Here is a 13,263-nt window from a genome sequence, read left to right on the forward strand (position 1 = left end):
AATCCCATTAACAAGGAAAACTAGAAAAGGATTTTCAGACAGAACCTCTGAACCAGTTATTTCAGTCTAACAACTCTGATTTTTTCCACTTAGAATAATGCTCACAAGCAAGCTTCAACATTCCCTCAGTTTTCCTGTATGATTATCTCCTGCTGCACATCCTGACTCTTCTTGCCAGTCTACTCTGTATTACTGCTATTTATAGAAAAGCTATCTCCAGAAAGAAGCAGCTTGAGGTCTTGCTCCTATAAGCCCCTGCCCCGTAAGCAGCAGGGAGTTCAGCATCCCTACGCCACATAAGCAAAAACTCGGTGAGCACAGCTCACAATGATTAGGAAGATGCTGTGGGCCAGAACCTTTCCTTTCCTTTACTCTTACCAGAAGTGGAAGACTGTATGAATACAGAATATGCATGTCAGAGGCAGCACATACTTAAGCCTCATGCTAATGAGGTAGCAGCCCAGCACTTATCCCTTAGGATTCGCTCCTGCTAGGTAGAAGCAGCCTGGCAGAGGTGCTGTAGCACTCATTAATGGCAGATTGCTCCCTGACCTCTTCAGCACTTTCACTTCACACTCATGTCAAGCAGTCTATGTCTGCACTGCAGATTATCAAGCTGTTATAGCCATATATCTGCATAATGAGACCAGGAACAAAATGGGATTGGAGCTTTCCAGAGATTCTTCTTAAGTGATCTGGATCCGTATTCATAACGAAACACTAGAAAATAGAGTGAGAATTATCAGATATGCCTTGGATTTCTCACCCTGGAAATCTAGATTTAGAGCTGCATCTGCCCATCACTGGGCAGGAATAAACCTGTACCTTCCTAGTAGCAGCAATACAATCTATGCTCTTGGTCAGCTTGAGCAGTGTCCAACACCCTTCGATACATACCTGGGAATTTTGAAAAATAAGCCTTCCTGTATTTACTTCCATTCTCATCATTCCAGAAGTGTGTAGGTTGACAGGGAATAGGTTTGGTACAAACCAGCTCTCCACTTTCACCCCAAACTGGCTTCCCTGTTTACAAAAGAAAGAGGCATTGTCTGCATTTCCCTTCGGTAAAGAAGGGAGCACCAAAACAGCTGACTGTTACACATCTGATGACTGTAAATTAAGGTCATACCTGCTGTATTTTGTAAGTGCAGTAATATTTTTGGATAATATCTGGATAATAGTTACCTTCATCGTTCCATGCTTCTACAGCCATTCCAAGATTTCTGGCCTGAATTTCTCCTTTGTAAACTGGAATTGTAACATTCTGACCCATGAAACATGAAATTATATCTGTCCCACCTATAATAAAAGAAGTCAATTTAGATTACACAGTACATTTTGTAAAAAGCTAAACTACATAAGAACTCTAGAAGAGCAGACTGCTATGTTTGCCAAATGCTTCTGATCCACATTAAGCAGCACAGAATAAGAGTCAGCATTATCTAGGATGTAACATGACTTGTCATAAAGGAGGTTTCTTCTCTTACTTTAGATGTGCATCTCTTTATACACGTATTACCTTCACGCAGAAATATTCCTTAAGGCACAACTTTTCTCCTTCAAGCAGTTTCTTTAACCATTTAAGGAAATTTCCACTTATATAAGAGTGAGAAAACAAACAGGCCCTAGTTTACAGAGTTAGATATTCAAGATCACTTGAAAATGTTTTCTTGTTTGTTTTCATTAGTTTAAACTATTCCATTCAATACTTTTTTGTTCTCATTAGCACAGTGGTTTGGAGGGAGGAGGCAAACACAGGATGAATAGTTATCTCAATTAAAAATAGGTATTGTCATAGTGCTTGCTTAATTGAAATACTTATATTCCAGGACCTTAAAGAAGTAGAATTCTAGGACAAGAATACTGTTAGCTTTACTCAAAAAATAGTCTTCCACATTTGAGACCATTAATGTCTATAGTAGCAAGTCTAAAATTCAGCGCTACTCTAAGACCAGAGTCAGAAGTGACCGCAGTAGCAGAACACTCAGACTTTAAAATCAGACTAAGTTAAAAAGCCTTGTGAAAATTCAGCCTTCATTACAAAGCAGAATGAGGGACCTTATGAATGTGAGGGACCTTATATGAATACAAGTTCCCTCAGCCAGCACTCCTTACAACAAACCACACAGTATGTGGGCTTGATATTTCTCTAATTACATAATTTACAAAAATCTGTCTACGGTGCCAATTACGTGGCATAAAAGAATTGAAATGGGAACAAGGAAAAACCTCTAAGAGAATTTCCTGCTAAAGTCAGCTATTTTCAGAACACTATGTTCTGTAGGTTAATAGACTTTTCTTGATCTCACCCTGTTACCCCAAAGGACAGCCAGTCAAAATAAATGGTCCTGCTTAAAAAAGCTAAAACCCCAAACATCCACCATGTCAGAAACACTCCGCCTAAAAGCTTTTGCGTACGAGCTTCATTATGGCATACTGAATTATACAGAGAATCTCTGCACAAAAGAGACAATTTAGTCTAACTATACCCAAACCTGAATGATCCAAGGCCTAAGCTTGCCAATGTAGCAAGCAAGCAAGAAGGAAATGCACAGGCAACAAACAATTAGCAAGATGCATATAGCCTAAAAGCATCACCTGAAATGGATCCCAGGAGGACGCTGTTTTTTATATGTTTGTAGACATACTCATAGCTTTGAGATTTGAGCGGTGATCCCGTAGACAATATAGTGTGGAGTGTTTGGAGATTGTGTGTTTCACCTTAAAAAGGAGGAAATCAAACTAGGTTAAGGCAGAATTTTTACAAGAGTTTGTAACCATTTGTCACTATAATCCAGAAAAGTTACATAAATGGCTTGTTTGTGACATGATTCAGAACCAGAACCTGGGAGGAAAGGCAGGAAGGAGGGTAAAAGGGGATGCAATAGCCCTTGGAAGCTTACATGGTTTTAAATTTTTCTCTTCTAGCACAGCCAGCCACTTTGCACCCGTTCCAAGGATGGTGATCCTAGAGGGAGAAAAAATTAAATGTTTTACATATTTAAAGACATTAAGATTCTGCAATTCCCACTGCAGTAAGCAGGGGCTGAAGGCACTCTGTACATTGATTAGTCAAGCAATGTAGTTTCCTAAAGCTTTCTAAGTGCAAGGCACATCCTTTTGAGCCATCAAAGTTAGTCAGGTCACATGTCATTTCTGTAGCTTTGGAACTTTTAATTCTATCTTTAAATATTAAGCAAAGCTTTCCCACCTTCTGGAAAACGTTTGCTTTCATTTATGGGAATTTGTAACTGCAGAACACTCCAAAGACATCACAAAATGTTTTAACATTTACTCCATTAATTGGCCTTAATTGCCACTGAGCTGTTTAACACAGATCTGCTGCCTTGTTACACTAACACATGAAAAATTTGCCATTTTGGGGCACTGTGTAACAAAGAATACTTTGCTCTGAAGACAGCAGTCAGTGATTTTCTTAGATACATACTCAGTTCATATCTGAGCTGCAGATGTCTAACTGAACATGAAATTTGGCCTAGCTACTTTTAATAAATGAATTCCGACACTGCAAAAAGTATATTCGGAGGGAGTATTCAGTATCTGGCTGTATGTTGCATCCTTGAGCAGGGCAAAGACTCATTGAGAATCCCTATTTCAGCTGCTTTTGACTGCTCATTAAAATATGGTAATTTTACATTACAACAGCCAGTGCGCGCATTAATGTTGAGACATCATGTTTAGCATCTTTAAGACTGAGCAGACCGTTCTGTCTCCCAGTTGCACATCACCAGTCTTTATGACAATGCAATAAGACCCAGAGCAATTACATTATGCAGGACTTTCACAACAACACTGAAAGCACAGTGTTAAATATTTCAATTAACGTAATAAATAAAATACAGCTTTGGGAATCATGTCCATTTTTCACTTTTGACAAATAGGGAACATGACACTTCTCATTTTTGTACCCAGGGCAATCGTGTGGAGAATGACTTGTGCATTAGCAGCAAAATGAGCACTAAACTGAGCTGTTACCAATAGCTCAAAGTCAAAACTTATGCATCCATCCTGCAAGATCCAAAAGCCTTCTAAGATCTGTTCCCCTGTGAATGCACAAGGGAAGTAATCTTTTGTATAGAAAAGTTGCAAGAACATTCTAACAGGAAGAAGACTATTTTGGTACTTCTATATTTTCAGCCCTCTCTCCTGCACTGCGTGTCAGTACTCCTATGATCTCTAGCAAGAGGGGCACTTGCATGCCTAATTAATGTATTAATTAAATGCCCATTTGAACATTAGTAGATGGAGGGGAGAGAGAATTGAAGTCTATTTGATGCTGATGAAGGAAACACAATCCAGAAACACCATCTCCCAGTTGCTAAATACTTTCTACAAATTCACCAAAACAAACCACGGTGCTTTCACATACCCTTCCCAATCCTTCAGAAAAATCATGATTTCATTTGCCGAAAACTGAACTACTTTCAGTAAGCAATGAACCCTAATAATTACTTATACTAGTTTTAAAAAGTCACTATGCTGGAATAGAATCTTTACTGCTTTAACATACAAATTCTGAGGTGTCATTAATCTCAACGGGAAACATGAGAAAATTTAGATGACTGCACAAAATTTATTTTCAGTACTCTAAACAAGTAAAAAAGAAAAAAGAGCTCTCATATACAACATAATTACAACTCAAAAGAAAGGCTGTACCCCTTCCAACTCTATCAGAGGAAGCACTAATTTGTTATTTTTGCTGACCTTCAGGAAACCTTATTCGCTTTCTGCTAATTTGTTTTAAAGTACAGCAATAAACTCACTCAAGAACACGTGTAGAGACAAATAAGGATAGGGGATACAGGTTGAATGCACAGAACTTGGGCAATACGCACCTCAGTATAATTTAAAAACAAGATCCTATTTTCACTTTTACTCCGAAGGCAAAATGAAAAGTAGAACAGCTCTTGAGATGATACCACCATTTCAGAAGTGGAACGAGGGCTATCCCACTATCACCAGGGATGTCTTCCTCTGTCATTTACGTGGCTGACAGTTGAGAGGCTGCTACCTTTGGGCAGGGACAGGTTACTTGCACAACTATCACTGCATAAAGCAATTTATCAAGCACCATGAGAGCACACAACTAAACTTCTTCACTTCACTTACCATGTATCACAAACACATGAACTATTTTTACTCTTGTGTAATATCTTGCTTTCCTTCCATGCTTCAGATTACTTCTTATTTTATAGTTAAAATATGTAATGCTTCTCTGTATTTTTAAACTCTTTGACACTTCCTCTACAGCACATGTAGAGACTAATCTGCTATTATTTCCTTCCAAATGCTAGATAACTGATGGGTGGTGACTAAACACAGTTCACTTGAATAGATCTTTCATTGAAGTCCACTTAAGTAATTCTTGCCATGAAGTACAAGATTGCATATTTTTATAGTATCATCAAAATATCTGAAGGAAAGTATGGTACATCTTCAGAGAAGCAAGGTAGTCTTAACGCTTTTTTTTTTTTTTTTTAATATGTAGCATATGACAGTTGGGAACAGACTGCGTTATGAAGTACCACACAGATGGCCACCGCTTTTAGCACCAGATTACAAAAGTGAGACATGCAGACACATTTGAGTTATCTTCACTTACTTTTGGCATGTAGAAACAATGCTTAAAAATAAGCTGTCTTATTCCTTGATTCTAAATTTTTGCCTGTTCTGCTGTTTGGGGAGGGGATGCTAGGGGAAAGGGGTGTTAAGCTTTTTTTTTTAATGGAAACATTCCAACTAGACATTAACCTTCAGTTATAATAGCCAGAGACAAAATGTCAGTCTTTAAATTCATGGCACAAAAGACAGTGAAATTTAAATAAATAATTACCAAGAGTCAGAACAAGTCTTTTGGCATCCATTTTCCACCACCAATGAATTAATTTTAATTACTAATTAAAAATGACACTCATTTAACCACAAAGTAACATCATTCAGATCTATGCTCCTTACATCCAGTTAGAAAACTGGGAAAAATACAAAAAGCAAAGTTTAACCACTGTAGTAAAACACCACCACAGGATTTTAGTTGTTTATGATACCTGTCATTTCCCTGGAATTCGAGAGAGGGCACTGTGAGCATTGCTAGATACAAAGAACCATGTAAAACACTTAAATTGCCTGACAGGGTGAATCTAGCATTACAGATTAAAGAGCAAAATATGAAAATATAAGCAGCCCTGCTGAGCCTTTCCAGTCCATTTCTGTCTTTAAGTCAAAGTGCTGTATAGAGTCATATGTTGAGCTGCCTGAAACAAAAGATTCTCGTAAGTTCTATGCCCTGAGAAATTACTCTTTAGATTGCTCCCAATTATTGCCTTTTGAAAAGGTTGCTCTTGAAAACTGACTATTGAACCAAAATTCTTTGTTTGCTTGGAATCCAAATACTTGAATCAATTTTGAAACAATCAGCTCTTTTTCTCTTCTGCTCTCTCAAAGATTGTTTTTAGTACTAAATTTTAAGAAGTAGTTCCACTCAACATTAAGACAAAACTGTCAGGCTACATACTAGTTTTTGACACCTTTAATGAAGTTGATTTTGTGGTAAACCTAACAGGAAAAAAGATCATATCATTACATTTAACCTTCTTTACATACCCCAGTCTGTCAATCAAGTCCCAGAGCACATTTGGTGATGGAATTAGAGGAGATCCATCATATAGGACCACTGAAGCTCCTGTAGCAAGTGCAGTCACTAACCAGTTCCACATCATCCATCCAGTCTAGGAAAGAAAATACCTCCATTAGTTTCTATCTTTGTCAGCTATCATCCACTTTCCTGGCAGCAGTATCACAGGGCCGGGAATATTGTTGTCATACAGCTGCAGAGAAGCTACAGACAACTAGAAAATGAACAGGCAAGGCTTTTCACATAATCATCTGGCCCAAAGCATGCTCTCTGTCCTTATTCAAGATATGCCATCTTCCCCTCCACTTTCCTCCTTGCCTGAAAGTTTGAAACTGTTAAAGCAGCACAAGTTTATATCTATCTTTGCTGATTACCTCTAAACATATTATTTAAGAATCAGAAAATAGGGCTGGAGCACTGTTTATCCTCTCACCTGTCCGAAGTCTGAATTAGGTATACATTCCTAATGAATGTTCAACTAACTTGCCTTATAAATATCTAATGGCATAGGGATTCCATACCTCCCTATACACATAGCTTTAAAGCATGAGTCAAGAGATAGGACAAGACTGGGACAAGGTAATCATAATTCCTCTGTGGAGTATTACAAACCAACTAGAAGTGTTAAAGTTCAGAAAGGAACTCACGAGGAAAGACATGAGCCTTCTCAAACCGTTAGAGTAATAGAGGACTGCAGAATCATTTTCTTTACCACAACATTAGAAAAAAACATAACTGAACCCCTACAAAGATCATTCAGTTTTATTCCTTTTCCTTCACTAAAACTCAGACGTTCAGATTCTTTCCTCTCCATCAAAACAGAAAAAAAAATCATCATCTTCACTATGGTTAATTACATGTTGCAGGAAGGTAGAGCCTATTTTGCAGATTAAATTGATGAGGCAGTTAGATCAATGACCCTAAGGAACTGTAAAAATCAATTAATTTTCCTCACTAATTAGATCAGAAACATTTAACATAAGTTTGACCTTTCATCAGAAAGGTCCCTGCTCCATTTTTATTATCCCACATGACAATTTACTTGTTTAAAAACTCTATTAAGTAGGATGATTCTTTACAGAGCAAGAATTAAAAAATACATAAAAATGAACTTGCAGATTTGTGGGGAAAGCTCCCTCAGCTTTATAAGAAAAATGCACTAAAGGGTTTTTAGAAACGCCTTAATAAGCCACACTTGCCGTTGTATAGTACATAATTATGTCAGTGCTGGTCATGTTGCCATGAAGAATGTGTTCCTTCAGATGCTGTATTAGCGTACCCTGAAAAAAATAATAGTAAAAAAATATAAGTGCACATAAATGGAAAGGAAAACTGACAGCACATTATGTCTTCAAAAAACCTGATGTTGCCTGCCGTTCGCAGGATGCACTCCAGGATTACAGACAAGTATTTTCTTCTATCCACAACTGAAGTAACTCCCAGGCCTATCTAAATCAGCAGCAGTGATTGCATTCTCCATTTTCTCACATAACTTCTCAGCCTCTCTCATTAGACCTCAGCAATTCCCACTGTACACCACTTGTAATTCATGGAATAAACAACTTTCTTCACTTCCAACTCTGCCCAGCCATCGGAGTTGCACAGTACTCCATGCAGACTATCGTGTTATAACAGTATGGTTTTACCAATCAGATTTGTCAGGTAAATAGCAGAAAGATTTCATATTCAGTATATCTAGACAGCTTGGAGGAATGAGGGACCTACAGCTACTATGAACTGCAGCAGCTATCATACATTATTTATGCAAATCACCTTACCTATTAACACTCAGGAAACAAGAGACTTAACTATACGTATCTCTTGTAAACAGTGAAGTGACTAAAAATGTAGAAAATCTCATTGCTCAGAGCATCGATATTCACAAAACTGTAGTAAAATATATTATCTCCTTTTCACTTTTGTTGGAAATGCAGCTGAAGTGTTTTTCTAATCATCATTAAAGTGTAATTTGTTAGGATAAATAAGTTTATAAACTACTTCTTCCAAGTCACTTCACTGCAGTGACACAATATGGTTGATTTTAAAATAGTGCTTTTTGCGTTTATGTAATGAGTTATAGTGGAACTGTTAAGAGCCTCATAAACATGCAATAAGATTTACGCTGAAAGAAAATACATTACAGGCAAATATTTGAAATGAAAAAGTCATAAAAACAGCACGCACTTTGGGAGAAAAGGCAGAAAACATTAAATAAAGGAGTAAATCTGATTTTCTCTTTGGAGCCACGTCTCAATTCACCTGCCACTGTTTGAACACACTAAGCTGTCACAATGCTGCCATCTAGCTATACACTACTATTACCTATGTTTTAAAATCTCACATTCAGGATTTAGAAATGCTATGACTAACTCATTAGCTTTGCCAAAAGAATTGCAGGTGTTAACTTAATTATTCTATGTATAAAAGCAAACACATTGCCTCTGAAAGAACCACACAAAGTAGTGAAATTAAAAGTAAAATTCAATTAAATTTTTTTAAAAAAGCTTTCATTTAAATAACCATTTAGTTATTACTTTTCCACAGCTTCCAAAACAGTTTTCTTTAACAATGACTTTAGGCAGAGACCATGAAATATTCCCCTCTAAAGCCCTGGTAACCCTCAGTCTGTAAAAATAAATAAATAAATAAATGTATTCTGGTAAAGTATATAGCTGTTTGAAAGCCTACAACCTAAGATGCTCTCTCAAGTTTATTTATAGGACTTGTTTACTTATAGGACTTGTAGGATGCTCAGAATAAATCTTCAGTGTTTAGCACTACATGGCATAATCTGGCAGCTGACAAAAACCTACTGGTCTGCTTGTCTTCGCTGGGCTTAGCACGCAGCTAATACAGCGCCGAGCATCTGGAGCGTCAAAAATCAGTAGGCGCTGCTGCTCTTGAGCCACAGTATCAGCACATAAGGGATCAGCACCAAGAGGTTAGGTAGCTCAGAGAGCAGCAACTCATGGCCGCTGGTCCTGGTCCCAGTCCCGAATCACCACTGTTCTCTCTGCAGCATCCAGAAATATTCAGGCCTGAAGAATCCTCAGCAATTTGCCTACAGTTACACAAGAGCTCTGTAGCAGTGCAGCTACTTAAGCCCTGGTCTCAGGAGTCCTTAAGATGGATAGAAATGAACTGATTAAGATTTTCTCACAAAGGAAAAAAATAGGGAGTATTGGATAACTGAAGAGAGGCCTGTGTAAGGAGCAGTACAACTTCAGAAGAAATAGCTGGACCAGTACTACCAACTATGTGACATACACTTGCTCCCAATAGCTGAAATCTCTGAAAGGTCTCCATACCAATCTCTAAATCAAATTATTTTATGTCCTCATTAATCCATATTTGCTTACAAACAGTAACTTATATATTGGAAGTTTCATTGTGAGTTACTGAACAACTGTCAGTAATCAATTCTTCCTTGAAGTATATTACGATTTAAGATGCTGCTAAAGGAAAAAGGAACATAATGCACAGAGTTATATATAGATAGCACAGCTCCAGGGAAGACATACCCCTGCTGAATGAACCATGCATTTTGGTGCCCCTGTTGTGCCTGATGAATACATGATAAAGAGAGGATGACTGAAAGGCAGCTGTTCAAACTCCAGCTGTGGTGCCTGGTCTCCTTCTTTCCCAGTAGCAAGGAAGTCTTCTAAAAAGACACTGCATAAGAGGGGAAAAGGAAACGTTTCAGTTTGTTTTTTTTTGAAAACATTACCCTAGCCCATATTTAAGATTACCTCTGTATCTAGTAACTCTTTTACAATAAGCTACATATTCAAACTATGTATATTATTTTCATTCCTAGTCATTCTACTCTGTTTGAATTGCTTTTTGTTTCCTTTTCCTCTTTTAAAATAAAGCATTAGTAAAATATTGAGATGTAACAAAATCAAGCCTAGAAATCTCCACCTACCATCAGCTGCCTGCCTTAACAGATGAAAGCAGATTCCCAGTTTGTCAGTGGAGGTTTGGCTTTGGGATAGGAGCTACACAAAAATCAGTTCATGTAACCAACGACAAGAAAACAGAATTCTCCACATTGCTTCTCACACTGTAAATGCAGCCCTGCTGTACTGAGTACTTACTAAAGCTTTAGTTTAATTTTAAACCCAGTATTATCTCTTGAAACAGAATGGTCTTCTACTTAACTTTGAATTAGCAACTGCACCACTCTAGCCAATGAAAAAGGCTAAAAATGTCTCTTTCCTAGAAAAGGGTAACACAGCTCTGCATCCCATCTTGATAAAGCCAGTAAAAAGTATCCCATGATAAAGCAGCTTGAGATGGAATAGGAAGAGGCAGAAACTGCTGCCTAACCGATCTCCACTGCACACAGAGCACGCTTCAGTTTAAGCCTTAGTCACCTTTAGTATGGTGACTGCGGTCCTAAATTAAATGCCACTCTCGCCATGGTTCCTAAAGAGAAAAGAACAATCAGAGTAACTAAGGGAAAGAAAGAATGGAAAAAATCCAAACTGACTTTTCCTGTGCTGTCTCATCCCAGGACACATTCCATGCTTCCTTGACTCGGAAGGGAAAGATCATTTGAGAACCATTACACTAACAGGTGGGTTTGTGGAAGCAAATCATCTACAGCAAAATACCACCTGTGCTTTCATAATGGACCCATCTCGAGAAATCTGGCTAAATCCTAGCTTTTACAAGTTAAAGAGGTCATAAATTTTCAAGACATATATCAGCATCCATCCCTAGTTCGGACAGTCTCCCATTACCTGTTGGGAATCTTAGAGATATCTATGGTTTCTCTTGAAGAGACATATGGAATCACCACCACTTTTTTTATATCTGGAAGCCCTGGAAAGAAGAAAAAATTACTACATTCAGTTATACAAGCCAAAAGTCTTTTCTGTCCAATTGGATCATAGTGTAATGCCCCAAGGAACGGAGGTAAATCTGATGCATTGAGTACTGGATATAGTTTTAGAGTTTAAGAAACCCCCAAAGTTCTGTTACTTAAGATATGATTTCCTCATTATTGTCAGCCTTTTAAAAATAAAAGCATAAATCATCAAGCTTTAGTGCTGAACCACCTCTTCAGTTGTTTTCAGCAGCACTTCACATGGGCATAGAAAGACAGCATCACCAATTCTCCTGTTCCCCCACTTCACTGCCAGCTAATTTATGCTGATAGAAGTATCAACATATTTAAGCTAAGCAAGAAAAAGACTTAAAATTATGCAAAAAAATGCTTTTTACTCATATCAATTCTGCAATTTTAATTGGCCATAGGGATACAGGAAAGGAACAGGGACAGCAACAAGCAAAGGTGTCATTTTCAGTGACAGTGCAAGCTTTGAGTGTGCACAGAATTACAGCATAAGATTAATGGTATGCAGTGAAATACCTTTTACCACACTCAGGAGCTTTTCCAAGTGGTTATGTTCTTTGCCATTGTACACAACAGCTTCAACAGAGAAGATGAGCTTAGGCTGAATTTGGGAAAATCTGTCCAGCACACCCTAAGGACAGAGAAAAACAAGTTAAGAATGAATTGCTAAAACAAGAAAACCCACTGGATACTGAACACAAATCTTGTTTTAAGCAAGGAACAAAGATAACAATTGGCAGAATAATTGTTAAAAGACTGCTTGCATGTGTCCTTCACTCACCCAAGATCTTCAAGGTACAACAGGTTTGTAACAACGGATTGTGTGACCCCCACCATCCACCAACCAGTAACAAAATCACCACAGATCACAGACCATTCACTGAGGGATCAAGTTTACAAAGCTATCTAACCACTAAAAAAATTCACCTTGAGATCTACATTTATAAACCTATCTAAAGAGGATAAGCGCCTAAATGTGATGTGGGTAGGAATAAGGCACTTAGCTTACTTGAAGGCCCCCAAGACTCGTATTTGCATCTTCCCACAGGTGCTCTCTATATGCCCTTGTAATCTGTCCCCAGTGCTATTTCGACAATGTACGGAAAAACAGGAAAACAGGGAAAAAAGCCTTCTGGAAGATGCATTTATCATACGGCAAGGTGGCACTTCACATGAAGTCACACCTTTGCTCTGCAATCATTAGCAAAGGAAGTCGTACCACTGATTTTTACCAGAATGACGAGATATCAAACACATACATGCCACCAGGAAAAAACTATCAGTTCTTCTAGAACCCCTGGGGCAGGAAACATTCAAATGCTACGATTTTAGGTGTCTTCACCAGCTAAGACTGTTTCCAGGATTTTACCATAGCTATTATCACATTAGAAGAAAACCCTTGTGGCATTTCTTTTATTTTTTTCAGGTACACTGCATGCAGCAGCTTACCAGAAATGGATCTTTTTGTATTCAACAGCAAGAAGCAAATCCTTTTAGTAAAAGCTCCCAGCACAGGGTAACGTTCATCCCTTTCTATACACATTACTTGAAATATTAAGAACTACAAGATTACTCAATACTATAAAATTGTCAGCTGACTGCTCAAGAACAGTCTCCTAAATCATGCTGCAAAAACCAGACTTCAGTCATGTGCTTATTCTTCCCATCAGCCTTTATTATCTGTCCTGTGCATCGTGCTCTACTTCGCAACCAGAATGGAGCCAAATTGTTACCAAACCAAAAAGATTAA

At 37.9% G+C, this 13,263-nt stretch overlaps 1 protein-coding gene across 1 annotated transcript in view; it reads right to left on the minus strand.

Moving 5' to 3' along the window:
• AACS (acetoacetyl-CoA synthetase) overlaps positions 1 to 13,263 on the minus strand; it is a 41,548-nt gene that overhangs the window by 7,152 nt on the left and 21,133 nt on the right. The window contains exons 6-14 of the mRNA XM_040577165.1: positions 12,030 to 12,144; positions 11,398 to 11,479; positions 10,174 to 10,324; positions 7,852 to 7,932; positions 6,622 to 6,746; positions 2,904 to 2,968; positions 2,599 to 2,721; positions 1,186 to 1,299; positions 898 to 1,023 (exon numbers count right to left, since the gene is read on the minus strand). Of these exons, the coding sequence (XP_040433099.1) occupies positions 898 to 1,023; positions 1,186 to 1,299; positions 2,599 to 2,721; positions 2,904 to 2,968; positions 6,622 to 6,746; positions 7,852 to 7,932; positions 10,174 to 10,324; positions 11,398 to 11,479; positions 12,030 to 12,144 (982 nt within the window). The remainder of the gene's footprint in view (positions 1 to 897; positions 1,024 to 1,185; positions 1,300 to 2,598; positions 2,722 to 2,903; positions 2,969 to 6,621; positions 6,747 to 7,851; positions 7,933 to 10,173; positions 10,325 to 11,397; positions 11,480 to 12,029; positions 12,145 to 13,263) is intronic.

This window comes from Cygnus olor, chromosome 17, assembly GCF_009769625.2.
Source record: "Cygnus olor isolate bCygOlo1 chromosome 17, bCygOlo1.pri.v2, whole genome shotgun sequence".
NCBI lineage: Eukaryota > Metazoa > Chordata > Aves > Anseriformes > Anatidae > Cygnus > Cygnus olor.